Source organism: Panthera uncia, chromosome A2, assembly GCF_023721935.1.
Source record: "Panthera uncia isolate 11264 chromosome A2, Puncia_PCG_1.0, whole genome shotgun sequence".
NCBI lineage: Eukaryota > Metazoa > Chordata > Mammalia > Carnivora > Felidae > Panthera > Panthera uncia.
In genome coordinates, this window is record NC_064816.1 from 54,714,988 (window position 1) to 54,733,357 (window position 18,370).

An 18,370-nucleotide genomic window follows, 5' to 3' on the forward strand; every position below is an offset into this window, starting at 1 on the left:
CACTTGCTCACTCTCAAAAATAAAAACAAATAAATAAAAAATAAAAACATAACAACAATGGCATTAAAACTATTGAGAGTGGACACCAGAGCTCAAGGACAGCAATATAATGGGTTACAAAGAGAAATAAAACTTTTACATCTTCGCAAACGGACACCTAAATAGCTAAAGCCTATGCTTCCTTATAACAGGTATTTTTCATTACTAAGACGTGACTTAGTACACAAAGAAAAGTCCAAACCGTCAGCTTTTAGTCCTCCACATTCCCCTCTTTAATATGGCATTTTGCACTATATACATTAATGAAAATTTGAAACAAACAAAAAGAACTTTAGTCAAACTCCCCTTCCTCCTCCAGCTTTATTGGATAGTTTAAAATTACATTTCTATTTTCTAGGACTTCAGTTGCTTTTTCCATCTGACTTTTAAAAACTGATTACAGCAAATGAAACACAGTTGTCTAAGTGATATAGTATACAAAAATAACATCTTGATTTCTGTGAAAATGCATTTCTCTGCAATTCCTGAATAACTCCAAATTATGCTAACTCTGAGCTTAGATGTTTACTCTGGGTTTTAGATTTAGTCTTTGAAAAAAATGTGTTCTAAACCTTTGTCATCACCTTATGTATATCCAGCATCAACGCTGTGATGAAGTTGTTCCTGTTTAGGCCTTTATCCCGATCTTTCTTGCACAGCCATTAACACACGTTTGTCTTTTTATTTTGTTTACTCCCACTCAACTGTATGTTCTATGTAGGGCCTGATACAGATGTTACTTGATGTTATTTAATAGCTACTGAGGTCAGACAATCCAAGGCCATCATTATGCTAAAATTAAAGTTATTTATGGAAGCTCATAGATACTTCCAGAATTGTTTTTACCTCCTACATGGGAACATATCCAAGAAACCCAGAACGGGCTTACTGGTCTGACTCAACTCTTCCCATTCATCAATCCCTATTCACCAGTGGCGCGGAAAGGGGGTTCTTTAACAAAGCATTATACATAACACCTCTACCAAACTAAACATAAACTTTTTTTTTGTAGTTAAATGCAGAAAGTCGATTTTTTTCCACCCCTTTCCTCCTTTTACACGGCAAGTAAAGCTCACTGGCCTGGGAGTAGCCTCTATCTGCCAACCTTTGGCCAGTGAAGAGGATTCAGAGAAAATAATACAACCATCAATCAGAAAAAGGAGGGGCGACAAAGGAAAATAATTAAGCTGTGGCTTCAATCGTGCATTCCCGTGCAAGGTGCCCTGACTCGCCACAGCGGTAACAGTTGACTTCACTTGTCTTGCTGCAATTGATGGCTACATGACCAGTTTCACCACACCTACAAAAAAAAAAAAAAAAAAAAAAAAAAAGAAGAGAAAGAAATTAAGATAATTTTCCACAATGTGTTCAGAAAGTACAAAACCATAGTGAAGCAATAATTAACTGCAGAACAAAAAGCAGTTAACAAGTGAAGGAACGTATTTTTCCCCCTCAAAACAGTCTCATTAACCCCTAAACTAAGAGCAGAAAGGAGGAATTAGATAACAAAGTACTCAATCGTGCAACCTAAGCCATTACATTAAAATTAAAATTTTCACTGTAGGAGATCCACCAATATCAAAACCAACACAACAATAACACTGGGCAAAATGCTGTTACCTTTTTAAAAAAGTTTTTAGTAATCTCTACATCAAACATGGGGCTCAAACTCACAACCTCAAAATCAACAGTCGCATGCTCCACTAACTGAGCCATCCAGGTGCCCCAAGATGTTGAACCTTTATACAAATTAATCCCTAAGATCTCACTGGTATGTATGTATCAAAACTTACCAAATTTTACACTTTAAATACGTACATTATATGTCACAACCACAAAGATTTCTGGTTGCAGGACAAAAGATTTGTGGATGGGGGTGGGGAGGTGCCTTAGTGGCTCAGTCAGTTAAGCATCCAACTTTGGCTTAGGTCATGATCTCTAGGTTTGGGATTTCAAGTCCAGCATTGGGCTGTGTGTGAACAGTGCGGACCCTGCTTGGGATTTCCTCTCTCCCTTCTCTCTGTGCCACCCCCACAAAGATAAACATTAAAAACAAAACAAAAACAGATCTGTGTATGCGAATTATGAATTTAGTTTTCTCCAATGTCTCTGAAAACACCAAATTACAGCATAACATTAATTTTTACATTAAAAATTCCCAAGTTGTGTAAGTTGTCCAGCAGCCATAAGCCACAAATTATCATGGTAGAATAGTGACTGATGTACAGATAGGCTGCTGGTTATATATGCTTAAAACCATTATCATCTGGTCACAACCAAATTTCACTGAATGTACTGGTCCGCAAGGTCCTTCCATTTATAGCTCACTTCTAAAATAATCTCTACAATGAGCTTTCCTTCAGTAACACCCTAACAACTTACCTATAGCACTTCACTTTGGTGCAGTCTTTTTGAATGTGTCCAAATTCTCCACAAGAATAGCACTTCTGCTCATCAGCATGGTCACAGTCACGAGCCAGATGGCCTGGTTTGCCACAGTTGTAGCAGCACTGCTCTCGCTCTCTCTTGGGCTCCTTGCAGTCCTTGGCAATGTGGCCACCTCTACCGCAGTTATAGCAGGCTTCAACAATAAGGAAAAGAAGCAGACCAAGACTATAAAACCTTTACATAACGTTGCTGTTCTAAGCCATACAATACAAAATCTCAAAAGTAGCAAGTCCTTTCCAATGCTACGTGCAGTAGTAGTACATCCTCACCGCTCCAAGTTCTAGAAGGGTATGAAAAGGAAGTATTAAATACTTACCATCCTCTTGAAGATCACAATCCTTGGCAAGATGACCAGACTCACCACAGCGATAACAGATGTCTGGAAGAGATGAGGAAACAAACTGGAAACCTATTTTGGGCAGAAACAAAAAGAATTTGACTAATTAGACCAGTCTTGATACTAAGAAACACTGAAGTACTTCAAAATTTTTTATTCGACAAAAATACCTCTATCCGAGGTAAAACCACCTCTGCCACGGCTTCTCATTCCACGACCACGGCCTCCACCAGTAGGGCATTCCCGGGCCCAATGACCAGATCGTCCACACTTGAAACACTCATTGCTGCTCATGGCTGCAGTTAGATCTTCAAAATATTAAAAATGACAATGTTAAACCACTTGTAATTAACTTTTATTGCCCTTTTAGTGTATTTTTGGATAATTATTCTGGGGGGGAAGAAGCCAGAATATATATTGGTTAGGAAAAACAGCCACACAACTATACACTTTGGCATTATACACCTATTATGAAATATATTAAAAGTGAAAAAAAAAATGTAAACATATTTTGATATAATTCTTGATCTTTAAAACCATTAGGATTATGCATATATTAATACAAATGTTAATTCAGTTATTGATGGGGGTGATGGAATTTATAGAGTTAATATCAATGAATATCCATTATTAGAAATAACATCTACCTCATGCGAGGTCCAACTTAACGGACACATTTTCATGGTTACAAGCCAGTAAACTTTATTTTGGGCAACTGGAAGTTATTTAATCGTCATAAAATCAGAAAAGCTCAAACCAATGGAGCTGTAGTATGGATTGAAAATGAGGAGTAAAGAAAAACAATTTCTCTCTGAAACTTTAGTATCTAACACCCAGTTGTGCTGCAACACTTGCCTGCTGACTCTCTAGAGCAGATGTGTTAGAAGAAACGCAGGACATAAATTTTATCTCTAGAAGGTACAGTATGTTAAAAATATTAGAAAAACAACAAAAAGGCACACCAAAGTGCTAATAGCACCTAAAGCACTGGGACCACTTTTTTCTCTTTTCTATTCTCTCCAAGTTTTCCCAGTTTTACATTTAAAACAACGCTACTTGGAATTTCACAATAGATTCCTTTATTGGGTACTACTTTTTTACAAAAAAGGGAAAAACTCCCACTAAAGCAAATGGATTTTATACTTCTTATGTAACAATCTAAAAATAAGCAAGGGCTATTCCTGGAATAGAATGGAAAAGAATGGAATGTTTCAGGACAAACTCCTCAGAAAGTAGTTAAAAAAAACCCCAGCTCAAAACAATGTAATAACCTTTACATTTCCACATCTGAACATTTTTACCCTTATTTCCAGTGTCAAGCCATGGTATAAAAAGTTTTTTTTAACTACCCTCTCAAAGCCAACCGTTAAGGACCATGGTCTAGCAAAACATATTGCTTCAAGGGAACAAGACTGACTGGACAGTGGAATTACCCAAACCAACCACAGCACTGAATATCAAATGACAGCAAAACAGTAAAGCCTCCACCCATTCTTTAACTGGTTCATCACAAGTTATACAGATAGTAACTAAAAATTAAGCTGAAGTTCAGTTTCAAAAGTTTCCATTGTCAAACATTCAAAAGAATTCAATACTTATCCCAAGTCTCTGCAATCAGATTCAGGATAAGTTTTCACAAGGGATCTTTCTAACAATTCTTGCCACTTGCCATATGAACACATTAACAAAAAAAGGAAGGGCAGGTGCGGAGCTGCATGGGATACTTAAGCATTAGTGGTTTCAGATGCATAATGTACATTTCTAGCCAGAAGAAAACAGCCACTGGAAAATCTGAGATTACATTTGCTTTCTTATACTGGTATTAGCCTTCAATATTATGCGAGGTCCTGGCTTCCAGAGAGAACAAAATAAGATAAAAAGATCACAGAAAAGAGCTGCTTAGGGTACCTCATCCTCCTTTCCATCCCCATTTCATTTTGGATCTTCTCCAGTTTATAGCCAGACCAATTTGAGCACATTTACTGCTGTCGATGAGTTCTTTGCACAGAAATGATCGTGTTCTTTTACATCGTTAAGTTAGGCAATATGAAAAGTCCTTAATAGGTTACCATTTAATATTTAAAGACTGTTTTTACAGAAAATGACAATCCTATACATTCAACACGCTATGTATTTCCAATGCTAATTTAAAAAAAAATGATCGTTCCAGGTAATCTCCCCTTTAGACTGCTACTTTAAAAGGGCCTTGTTTATTTCATAATAAAGTACAAAGGAAATGCATTATAATGAATCATCATGTGTTTATCAGTGGAATAAAGTCAACAGGTAAAAAATTTCAGGTTTTTCTATACTTTTGGTATAGAAATATCAGTTTAAAAAACGACTCAAGATTTAATTTACACGTAGATTTTTCATGAACTGTTTCTCCGTTTTGCCTTATCTCTCTTTTCATGGTACCCAGATCCTAAAGGAAAAAGAAATGATAGGAAAAGTACTTCTGGAAAGAAGACAATTAAAGTAACATTAAAAGATTAAACACTAAGCTCTACTTCCTCCTACCCTAATTCCTAATTGAAAGTTGGTTAAAATGTGATCATTGCTGTATGAACCACAAATTACTTAGGGAAAAAGGTATTTCTTCATTTAGACAGAAATTAAACTATTCCACAAAACAGATATGCAACTTTATACATGTAACTAATTTTAAATATGTTTTGCCATCAACCAATTTCAGTCTCACATAATTTTGTTCACTGGAATAAATTAAGGCTTAATACTACATCTTAAAAGGTAAAAGAAACATTAACTTCATTAATATCCCAAAGACCATCATCAGTAGGCCACAGGCTTTTTTAAAGGTCTTCTCAGTGGGCTTAGGTACCGTGTGTGCAATCTGCCTCTTCTCCCTTCAGCCAAGCCAATTGCAGTCAATTAGCTGTTCTGTATTTTCACTAAGTCCCCTGTGATATATTTGTCTCTTCATTAACATTAAACCAACCCACTCCCACTACATTTTAGAGACCCGCCACTTATCCTAGGAGCAGATCCCCATCCTAATATCCATCTTATATGCAAATGTATTGAGTTAAAAGTTCTTTAGAGAACTGTATGCTATTCCCTATGAAAAGGAGTGCCAGTAAGGTAAGAAAATTGAAAATTATGGCTCTGTGATTCTCACAGCCTATGACTGCTCTTGGCTGCAATTTTGCAGCACTGTTCTGCCTCCGCCCCCTCCACCTGTCACAACCTTTTCCAACCTTCAAGGGCCAGCTCAAATGCCAACTCTTATAAAAGAATCTGACCACATCTCCCAGCTTGGAACTCTCCTTCCTAGTTAAACCCAGGGTACTTTGTTAGGATCTGTCTGATGACACTACCATATTGCCTCTTACCTTGAGGGCAGAGACCAAGTACTTCACCTTTCAATCATCACAACACCCCATATAATTATTCTTTTAGTAGCAGTTGTATTCAGTATTTTAACTGCTGGGGGGGGGGGGCAACTAATAGTCATTTGCTGAATGAAACAAACTGTTTCTTGTACAGACCCAACCCAATCTAACCAAGTACTAACAATAAAACACCTAAATTCTTGCTATCACGGGAATTATTGCACCATTAGAGTAACAATGTATTTTTAAATTATGTACTCATTAAGGATGAACTCTGAATTCAAGAATGCTTATTTCAGATTACCTAACAAAATCCTATTACTCCAAGAATTCAATCAACTAGACCTCAGTAATATTTTATGGAATGCTACAAAACGTATCTACAAATTTAAGATCAAAGACAAAATGCTGTATTTTCACTGTTGCCAGGCAGAAAGAGAGCATGTATTTTCCTCCTTTTGCTGCTAAAACTCATTGCTAGGTATCTCTACACCTGTTATCTTCACATAGTAAAAAGATTTGGGGACCATAGGTAAGCCTGGGTTAACAACTTAACCCAGTTTAACCACCTGTTGTGTTACCTCAGAAATTTGATGTATTAGGAAAAGATGGGAAAATTGATCAGTGATGAGAAGTGTTACCAGGTGCCCTGTGCTTAACAGATGTTCAAATTTTAAAACACTTTTAAGGGTTTAAGTCCTCTGTTTACATAGTTATTCCTTCCTTTCCACTCTTCCTCCAATTAAGTTAGATTGCTTACAGGTGGATTAGAACTCAGTGCAATGCCTACAGAGCAGACTTAGCATAGGGCAAACTGTGCTTATAATTAAGTTTTCCATCTCAAAGTCTACTTCCTCAATGGAATGGAGAAGAGCTAAGAAAAATGGGTGAGTGCCAAATGACTTCACATTCCCAACAACAGAAATGTTGTGTTTCCACTTTAATTTCTGTATATCTAATTTTCATGACACAAACCACACTTAAAGATGTGTAGGAGCACAGGTCATGCCAGGCAGCAGGAGGGATAATGCAGTCAAGATATCGCCTGAAAAGACTGAAAATTCACTGAAAGACCGTATGTAACTAAGGTCTATTTTACACTCATCTAGGCTTAAATCTCACAATTGGTAGCAAAACACCGTAATACTAACTTGTCTTCATCAATGTAATTGTTCCACATTTTTGATAAGAACAAAGCCAGTAAATGACTTAAATCTTAATACACAATTCAAGACTAACAATGTGAGTTGCAATGAATAAAAGACCCTGTCTCTATAAATACATTTAAAATAGGTAGTGATAGCTAAGTGGGGGAGGGGAGGGTGACAAGGTATGATGGGGACCTGGCTATCCTGTTTTATATGGCTTTCCTAATATACCTGTATATATTCACATTTTCAGCATCTCTAGTTATTTCCCTCAAGTGTAGGATTATCCCTGACTCATCCATGTAACCCTAACTGCATCCAGACCATAGGGGAGCTTTTGTCCCCCTGAATATACTCATTCATCACTACACTCTCATAAAGTGGTTCAGTGTTCCAACATGGTACTGCAACATTTCAGGCTGTTTTAAGACAAATAAAAAACTCAGAATGGAAGGAAGTTACATTGTGTATAGTTACCTGCATTCCGGCCAGAATAATAGAGACCAGAGTGCAACAGTGGGAGTGATTCTGGGTTCTCATCCTGGTTTCTGCTCTGATTACCCATAAAGGGTTTGGAGGTTTTAATAGCTAGATATCTACTACGGATCAAAGGTTAATAAACATAGTATCTACAATCCTTACAACAAGTTATGCAAGTTATGCATGCTTGTTCCCATTTTACTGATAGGGAAGCTCAAGAACTGAGACCACATAAAACATGTCAATTTTAATACAAAAAGTATTTGTATTCTGTATTCTTATCTCTTTAGATAAATCAAAACTAGAACTGATAGCTTTTTAAAAATACACAGCCATACACAACCATACACAAATTTATTCACAGCATACCATCACACAGCTTTCCTGAATTTTAAGCCAAGACAGATTTTCTCAAACCTCTTTATAGAACTTAAAGTGTCACTACACATCCAAAGACTGACCACCTGATTTCCCTAGTTAATACCCTCATTTGTAATTATGGAGCCACTCCAGGTGATCACTATATTACATTCTCATACTACTGATTAATAGATTCTACTTACAACTTGCATTTTGGTTGCCACAAGCTCTCACTTTATTATTCCAGCAGTTTTTTACAACATAAAAATGGTGCACAGTTTACTGGAATTCTCAGTAGCATGCCCTTACTGCAGCAGCATCTGACACTGCCAGAATAGGAGTTCTATTAAGTGAGACAGTAAGGAAAGAGCATTCTCCACATAGCAGGCCAGGATGCCTTGGCATCAGTCTTCTGGCTCTCCACTTACTGTCAGGAGGCTAGGAAGAGGAAGGAAGCCAACAATTTTTTAAAACTCTCACTCCTGAAAAAAAAAAAAAAAAAAAAAAAAAGCAAAATCTCTCTTGTGGTCAAGTGCTTAGCCAACAGACCAATCGTTCCAATTAGTCAAACTGTGGTTCCATTGCTTTTAAGCACCAATTTGGTAACCTCCCATGTAGGATGTAGGTACCAGGTATTTTTATTAGATTTAAAAAGAACAGTAAAAATAATCCAAACATATAACCATTCACAAAACCCACTTATAATACCGTAAAGAAGAGATCACTCTGCCTGTTCCAGTTGTTCAAATTCTAGTGCAATAAATGCCCTTTGATCTTCCATTGATTTGGCTCAAAATATTTTAGAGACTCCACATTTGTTTGAAATCATTACCTCTCATTATCAAACATGAAAATGTGGACCTTTGGGTTGCTAAGACTCATCCAAGTTTTCTAATGTGACATATGCAGATAAGTACACAAACATACGGATAGCTTAAAAAAAAACAAAACAAAACAAAAAACACCGCTGCCAAGAGTTGCAATTTGGAGAAACTTTCAAGTCCTTAATTCAGCCCTTGGGACTCTAATAAATGATTCCTTTTATATTCCAGTGCAAGAGAGCTCCTTGTAGACAAGAATCAGGCTCAACAACCTAAACAGAGTACACACCTAAGTACGTGGCATTTGCAGGTGTGATTAAGCCATGATCAGAGCAATTTTTAAGCAAGTATTTGAAAATGACTGCTTTGCAGAGGGGGAAAAAAGCCTAAGAGGTGGGAATTTCATCTCCTGCATCTTTTAAAAACCCTCAAAACCTTACATGCAATTTACAGCGCTTGAGCAACAGAGTAACAAAGTTGCTATCTTAATTTAAGGTAACTCTTCCATGCAGAAATTAACTGGTTATGTTTCTCTCAAAAACTGAGTCAAACGACAGGAAAGCAGGAAAGCCTTTTTAAAAAAACTTTTATGAGGAGGCTGTAAATTAATCCCTGTTTACCTTAAAAGAAAAAAGCAACCCAGATTCTTCTTACACTTTGTCTTTCTGAATGACTGAAACACACTATCCCAAGTCACAAATGACTACTGAGCAATATTTTCTTTTTCTAAGTAAGCTCCCCAATACCAGATGCAGTCACTTCCTTTGGAAGTGCCCTGTGACTGGGGCCATGTGGTTAACATGTGGCAACAAGCATAATGCTTACCCATAATAAAATCAACACCCAAACCCAAATGTGGGCAATTATGTCCTTCTAAAATAGGTTTTCACATTTGGAATATCTAGATGGGGGCTGGCTCATTAACTTTCACGTCTCGTTTTTAGATTAAATTATATTCGTTTAATGAATCCAAGAAATGATGTGTGTTTCGTTGATTCATGGAAAGCGAAACCTAGCTGCCTCTTTTCGAATTGCCATGTAAGACAAGTAATTTAGCCTTTGAACGACGATAAAAATTCAAGGATCGGAAAGCTATCAAGTATAGAGAGTAAGAATTTCAAACATTCTCAGACCTTCTGGCAGGGTATCCCCTCACTCTAACCGCAAGCGCGTCTTCAATGACCCTTTTCTAAGCCCATCAGAACACTTGGCACATGGCCCGCCAGGCCCACTACCCCAGCACATGGCCTGCATAAATACCCAACCCCCCCGCTCCCCATCTGCACTAGGGTCTTTTCCCCACCACAACCACCTTCCAGTAAGTTCCCGCCAAATCGACCCTCCTTCCCGCATTCCACGACCCTTAAAGTCTCAGGGCCTCAGTCCCAAGGGCGCACGGGCCTGGGCCTCCTCTGCTTTAAGGCTGCGGCCTGGGGTGCGGCCTCGGCCGCAGAAGAGGCCCCGACGCGCAGCGGCCCGGCTTCCCAAGACGGAAGGAAGGGCGGAAGGGTCGTCCGACTGCGGCAGGCCGGAAACCTGAACCTGAAGCAGCGGTGGCAGCCGAGTTTCCCGCCTGACGCAGCAGCAGAGCAGGCCAGAGTGCGGCCGCCATCTCCGCCTCACCGCTCCCTACCCTCTCCGTCCGCCTCGGCAAGGGCCCGCACCGTGGCTCCCCCAAGCTCAGGCCCCACTCCAGGCCCTCACCTTCGGCGTCTGAGCTGGCCCGCAGCGGCGGAGACTCGGACGCAGGCCCGGAGAAGTCGGCTCGCTAGGTAGCGGCTGTTTATTTTCAGGGTCCTTGCCTGCGCCACACGCGGGTCTGCACACGGCCCCACACACGCCGCTGCGCACGGCTCTCCTCCGCCTCGCCCACGCGGCCAATCAGCGCGCGGAGCTCCGCGGTCCAATCAGAGTCGCCCAGAGGAGGGCCGCCCAGCTTGAGCGCGGCGCGGGGCGGGGCGGGCTTCTACCTCGGCGCGCCGCGGCCTTTCCCGCCGTGCCCCGCGCGCGGCCTTTCCCGCCTGGAACCTCGGCCCCCGACCGTTCTCGGGCTCTTCCCGCTAAATTCCAGGCCCCTCGCGACCCCGTCCCGGCCTTGGTGATCTCTCGCGGCAGCCGGCGACGAGGGATGCCAGAGGGCGGGTCTGAGTGAAATGGCTGTGATTAACGTGGGGTCGGGGAAAATTCCGGTCCCTTTTGGGGCTCAGAAAAAAGCTGCCGCTAGGCCTTTGGATCGTTCTGGCTTTCGGAGCCAGGACCCATTTCCTAATACACACGTCTCAGTTTGGGGAAGAGTCCTGGTTGCTAAGTGACGGAAGTTTCTGTGGCTGAAGGTCACGGGCCCTGAGGTTTGTTCTGGTTTTTGTGTGAGCCTCGGCAGAGCCTGGAACGCCTTGCTGTGTTCACCTCTAACATCTACCGCCACCACCAACCCCCAAACATCCCTTTCTCCCAGAAAAGTACCTTGTGAGGGTGTGAAGATGGCGAAGGGATGGCACCGAGACCTCTTTGCCTCAACATACCTAGTGACTGTTCAGCACACTGATGAGTGACATTGCCTGCGACTTAAGGGGTAACATGGAGTGCCAGGAGAGCCATCTGGCCTGGGCTATCATGTTCAGGAATGGCCTTCAGTTGAGATTTGGTATCTTCTCCAAAAAAAGATTGGCTATGTAGTCAGATACTTTTCCAGGATGCAAACAATTTAAATTGCTGAATATGAACTAAAATGTTAGAGAATTTTGTGTACCATTTTGGAAGGGCTTCTGTTACAAACAGGAAAAAAACAAGCGTCCCCAGCCTCTCGAGCTCTAAAAGCCCTGAAGCGACTATAGTCTCCTACTGAGCTTAATATGCTTCTCAAGGTTGGTGTGCAGCCCATGTTGTTGGCTGGTATAGCCCAGAAATTTTCTTTCCTTTAATGGCCATCTTCTTTGAAATTAACTGTACAGATCTATCGAGATGTTAAAACTGATGAATGGTCCTTGTGTGTAGCATTAGTTCCGTGGGTAGCTACAAAGACTGGAACTGTTCTTTGCCCTTGGTTTCATTGAATCCTCCCGGTCCCCAGGCTGTATGGCTTCTGAAATCATGTTTATGAGGAGGCAAAGCAGTGAAGAGCACAGGTGTTGAGAATCAGGCATTAAACCTGGTTTCAAATCACTAGTGCTGACTCAATCATTGTAGCGCATTTAGCAGATTGTACGCAACATAGTGCTCAATAAAGGGTAGCAATTATCAAAGAATGAATGAACTATCTCAAGGACCAATGATTTTTAAGCTGTTTTTAACCAAGACGATTAAAGTAAAAATATTTCAAAATTCAGTAGGAGATGGTCCCATTTCCAATAAGATTGAATTGCCCAGCAGTTTCTGTGTTGAGTTTTAATACCAGTTACCATAATAAAACAGTGTTTTGTGCTTCTGTGGTTTTATTACCAAGAAGCTTAACACAGCTTTATAGATTTCCCCTGATTAATCTTTATAATATCTTGAGGTAAGTACTAGTGTGGTAATTGCAGACACTTAAGTAGTGATTTCCTAAGCCCCAGCAGTGAGTCAGTACAATGCAAGAGGCTATATGGAGGAAGTCCACCCTGGGTGCATCCGCATCATGCCAGGAAGATTAGTTAAATTGTCATAGTAACCATAAATTCATATTTTTGACTTGATTTTTGTTTATCATCCCAACCACAATGCTACATAAAATGTTTGATATTTATTATAGACCCAGGGACAGAATGTTCCTAATGTTAAAAGAAAAATGAGGGTGGGTGTGAAACAGATAGTGAACATATGATCTTCTGTAGGTTTCAAAAGACTTAAGTGGAAGGAATGGAAGCATAATATGGTCTTTGTTGCTAGGCTCTAGGAGTAGTAACAGGTAATGGCTCTTCTCCACCCGACATCCAGCTTTCTGTAGTGACTATTATTATTAACAAAGCCAGACTGATCATGAGGCATTCTGTCTCCAGAGGTCTATGATGAAATTTAACTACAGTAGTTTGTGTTGTCCGGTTATACCCTTGGGTACACCTATTTTCACTAGAGATGTTTGAAAATAAGAAAGGAAAAAGGCAGCCCACTCAGAAGATAAACTGCCAACTATATATGAAGAAAGAGTCTCCTATTACATTTCCTTCCCCTGGAAATGTATTTTCTCTCCCTCCTCCCTTCCAGTAGTCAGTCTTACCAACACTATGCTCAGCAATGTGTTACAAAGGTGACTAGTTCAGACAAACCTTGCCCTTGAAGATCTTGCAAGATGAAAAAAGCCATAAGAAAGTATTAAGTATCCTGAGGGAGAACCAGCTAAAATGCTATGATTCAGCATGATTCAGGATTCCTTAAAATGAGTACGAGTTGAGCAGCAGCACCTGCCAACTCTTAATTTCCGCTAAAATGCCCAACTGCAATAGTACATGCCTTAAATTCTGCTGTTAAATGGAGAGGATATCGTATATATTGTTCTAAACCTTCAGTGTCTTGTTTTCTCTGCCTGCAGGGAAATAGTCTCTGTGACTTGACCTGGAAAGTATGCAACTAAGGTTAAAGAGCATATATCGTTTTTACCTCTCCTGTCTGCTCCTGCAACTAAAACACAGTTTATTAAGCTAAATCCTGAAATTGAAATCAGTTATACTAATAATAGATAATAGTGTATATAAAGTTCTTTAAAAGGGCCTGGCATAATTACTATTAAAGTGTTATCTATTATTTTTGTTATTGTTATTGAGTGCTTATTATATGCCAGTCATTGTTTATAATCTCTTTTTAAGTTTACACAAAACCTCTATGAGATAAGTACTTTTATTATCCCCAGGAGGAAATAAAATTCCAGAGAATTGAAGTATTCTGCTAAAGGTCAGAGAGTGAATAAATGATAGTGCAGGCTTCAAACCAAGGCAACCTAAGTGCCTAAGCACAAAGCTTCCAGCCTCCCAGTAGTGATTGAAACCTAATCCTACAATTTTCCATTGACTCCTTAAAGTGACAGTGTAGAGAATATTAACTGTTGATAAGGGAAATATGAAACACCGACTAATAATTTAGTGAGCAGTCCATCATTTGGCTTCCTCCTCTATGACCTTGAATTGAACTTCTCTCTACTTCTGCAAAATAACTGGCAAGAGAACTTTATTTACAAATAATTTTTAAAGGTTCAAAGTGAAACCACCCATTTTTTTTTCTTAAAAGAAAAGCAGTTGCATTCATTTAAAAAAAGTAACTTCATCTTTTCATTATTTAGTTAAATCTTGAAATACGTAGTGAATAGCAAAATAACGGTGTTTGCATGTTTTCCACGTAGAACTTTACAAAATGTCGTCTGTTGTTTTTTGAGAGAGCATTATAAATTTGATCATTTGGCTCTCATAATCTACAAAAATAATGTAACTGACTTTTCAAGATTAAATTGAAAAAGAAGCACTATATATTCGGGTGAATTAGAATCTAACATCTAGAAGAGTATTTAGCCTAATCTCAGAATATTTCATTTAATCCCCTCATTTAAATGAGAAAAAGGCTATAGAGTTACTCAGGGTTCCCACAAGTTCCCAAAAGAACTGATGTTTTTGACATGAACAAACCAGGGTGCCACCCACATCTCATAAGGAAGGAGCTGTTAGGGCATTTTTTTTTTAAGTTTATTTATTTAAGTAATCTCTACCCTTAACGGGGTTCCGAACTCATGACCCTGAGATTACGAGTCTCGCAAGCTCTTCCAACTGAGTGACTGAGAGCCCAAAGGAGCTGTTAGCTATGCTTGTGACCTGGTTAATTCAAGTAACTGCAGTTAGTAAGAAAAGGAGAGCCCAAATCTAATACTGTACACTTGTACCATGTGTCTCTAGCCTTTTTCTTTGGAAATTAACACAAATGGCCATTCTCATTTATAAAGTAGTCGTTTATGAGTTTGACAAAGATGAATAAACAATCAATTTCTAAATCTTGAGAAACGTACTCAGACTTCAATATAAGAAACATTAACTTTAGGCATCCAAATCGGCAAGGAGGAAGTCAAACTTTCACTCTTCGCAGATGGCATGAGGTACTATGTGGAAAATCCAAAAGACTCCACCAAAAAAACCTGCTAGAACTGATATATTAATTCAGCAAAGTCACAGGATATAAAATCAATGTACAGAAATCAGTTGCATTTCTATATACCAATAATGAAGCAGCAGAAATGGAAATCAAGGAATCAATCCCATTTACAATTGCACCAAAACCTATAAAATACCTAGGAATAAACCTAAGGAAAGAGGTGAAAACTCTGTATACTGAGAACTGTAGAAAGTTTATAAAAGAAATTGAAAAAGACACAAAAAAATGGAAATATTTTCTATGCTCATAGATTGAAAGAACAAATATTGTTAAAATGTCAATACTACCCAAAGTAATCTACATATTCAATGCAATCCCTATCAAAATAATACCAGCATTCTTCACAGAGCTAGAACAAAAATTCTAAAATTTGTATGAAATCAGAAAAGACCCCAAGTAGCCAAAGTAATGTTGAAAAAGAAAACCAAAACTGGAGGCATCATAATCCTGGACTTTAAGCTGTATTACAAAGCTATAATCATCAAGACAGTATGATTGTGCCAGACAGATTCTGGCACAAAAACAGACACATAGATCAATGGAACAGAATAGAGAACCTAGAAATGGCCCCACAAATGTATGGCCAACTTATCTTTGACAAAGCAGGAAAGAATATCCAATGGAAAAAAGAGTCTCTTCAGCAAATGGTGTTGGGAAAACTGGACCACTTTCTTAGATCATACACAAAAATAAACTCAAAATGGATGAAAGACCTAAGCATAAGACAGGAAGCCATCAAAATCCTAGAGAAGAAAATAGGCAACAACCTCTTTGATCTCGGTGGCAGCAACTTCTTACTTGACATATCTCCAGAGGCAATGCAAACAAAAGAAAAATGAACAACTGGGACTTCATCAAGATAAAAAACTTCTGGGGGCGCCTGGGTGGCGCAGTCGGTTGGGCGTCCGACTTCAGCCAGGTCACGATCTCGCGGTCTGTGAGTTCGAGCCCCGCGTCAGGCTCTGGGCTGATGGCTCGGAGCCTGGAGCCTGTTTCTGATTCTGTGTCTCCCTCTCTCTCTGCCCCTCCCCCGTTCATGCTCTGTCTCTCTCTGTCCCAAAAATAAATAAAAAACGTTGAAAAAAAAATTTAAAAAAAGATAAAAAACTTCTGCACTGTAAAGGAAACAATCAGCAAAACTAAAAGGCAACCTATGGAATGTGAGAATATATTTGCAAATGACATATCAGATAAAGGATCAGCATCCAAAATCTATAAAGAACTTATCAAACTCAACACCCAAAACACAAATAATCCAGTGAAGAAATAGGCAGAAGACATAAATAGACATGTTTCCAAAGAAGACATCCAGATGGCTAACAGACACATGAAAAGATGCTCAACATCACTCATCATCAGGGAAATGCAAATCGAAACCACAATGAGATACCACCTCACACCTGTCAGAATGGCTAAAATTAACAACTCAGGCAACAACAGATGTTGGCAGGGATGCAGAGAAAGAGGAACCCTTTTGCACTGCTGGTGGGAATGCAAACTGGTGCAGCCACTCTGGAAAACAGTATGGATGTTCCTCAAAAAATTAAAAATAGAACTACCTGATGACCCAGCAATTGCACTATTAGGTATTTATCCAAAGGATACCAAAATGCTGATTTGAAGGGGCACGTGCACCCCAATGTTTATAACAGCACTATCAACAATAGTCAAAGTATGGAAAGAACCCAAATGTCTATTGACTGATGAATGGATAAAGAAGATGCAATATAGATAGATAGATAGATAGATGATAGAATACTACTCAGAGATCAAAAAGAATGAAATCTTGCCATTTGCAACAATGTGGATGGAACTAGAGCGTATTATGTTAAGAGAAATAAGTCAGAGAAAGACAAATACCACATGATTTCACTCATATGTGGAATATAAGAAACAAAACAGATGAACATAGGGGAAGGGAAGCAAAAATAAGAAAAAAACAAAGAGGGAGAACAAACCATAAGTGACTCTTAAATACAGAAAACAAACTGAGGGTTGCTGGTGGGATACTGGGTGGGGGGAATGGGCTCAATGGGCAATGGGCATTAGGGATGAGCACTGGGTGTTATATGTAAGTGATGTATCACTGAATTTTATCCCTGAAATCATTATTATACTATATGTTAACTAACTTGGATTTAAATAAAAAAATTTTTGACTTAAAAAAATGTTTTTCAATGTTTATTTTTAGAGACAGATAGAGACAGAGCGTGAGCAGGGGAAGGGCAGAGAGAGAGGGAGACACAGAATCTGAAGCAGGTCCAGGCTCCGAGCTGTCAGCACAGAGCCTGATATGGGGCTCGAACTCATGAACCATGAGTTCATGACCTAAGCCGAAGTTGGATGCTTAACCGACTGAACCACCCAGGTGCCCCAAGAAACACTGACTTTAGACTCTAAATTTTTATACTAGGAAAACATCTTTCAATTATGAATTGTAACTACAAAACAGAACATTTGAAATTATACTTGGCAAAAAATGGCTTTTAAGGCAATTAGAATATTACAGATACTAATGCTCCCTTTATCCCTTCTTACCCTGAGTCCCACTTCTTTTCCTTCCTCCCCATACTACAAATAGGGGTATGTCCTTCAGGTCTATTTCTTATAATATATAATAAAATGACTATGCATATAGTATATAATAAATCTATATAGTATATAACAATTATATATGTATACAGTAATTATATAGTCTATAGTAAGTGTATTACATATGTGTGTATATATAATTACTATATATGTATATATACATATGTGTGTGTACATACACATGAATAACTAAAAATTTTACATAAATACTACCATATATATTTGCTTATTTGTTTGTGTTCCCTTACAAGAACATAAAATCCACAAGGCAAGAACTTTGACTTTGTCTGTTTTCTGCTGTACTTCCAGGCCCTAGAACAGCTCCTTATATGTGGCAGGCACTCAAATATTTGCTGAATAAATAAATATCAATCTGTATCTTGCTTTTTAAATTTGATGTTGTGTTTCTGACTTACAGCGTATATTATATATATAATCTTATCTGGTTCATCATTTTTACTGCTATGTATTATAAATATACTAGTATTCGTGCCCATATTGGAAGATATTTATATTACTTCCACTCTTTTGCTATTATAAACAACATTGTAAAAAGTGCCCTTATATACAAGTCTCCTCAGGCACATGTGGAGAGTGTCTACAGGGCATAGAAACCCATAAGGAGAACAGTTGGACAAGGAAGGGTGTGTATTTTAAATTTCACTGGCTGCCTGCCATATTGCTCTC

General features: G+C 38.9%; 1 protein-coding gene across 4 annotated transcripts; it reads right to left on the reverse strand.

Annotated features, from left to right (window-relative positions):
* Positions 1–341: 341 nt before the first annotated feature.
* Positions 342–10,837, reverse strand: CNBP (CCHC-type zinc finger nucleic acid binding protein). 4 transcript variants are annotated; one of them, XM_049641101.1, is made up of 5 exons: positions 10,691–10,837; positions 3,016–3,132; positions 2,804–2,896; positions 2,422–2,623; positions 342–1,339 (listed from the first exon to the last, which is right to left on the reverse strand). In XM_049641101.1, the coding sequence occupies exons 2-5, from the start codon at positions 3,116–3,118 to the stop codon at positions 1,222–1,224; spliced, it is 516 nt and encodes a 171-aa protein (XP_049497058.1). In that variant the 5' UTR covers positions 3,119–3,132; positions 10,691–10,837; the 3' UTR covers positions 342–1,221. The 4 variants fall into 4 exon arrangements, with proteins under 4 accessions (XP_049497058.1, XP_049497055.1, XP_049497059.1 ...); XM_049641098.1 differs by having other exon boundaries at positions 2,995–3,132; XM_049641102.1 differs by having other exon boundaries at positions 2,422–2,620; positions 10,691–10,836.
* Positions 10,838–18,370: the final 7,533 nt, after the last annotated feature.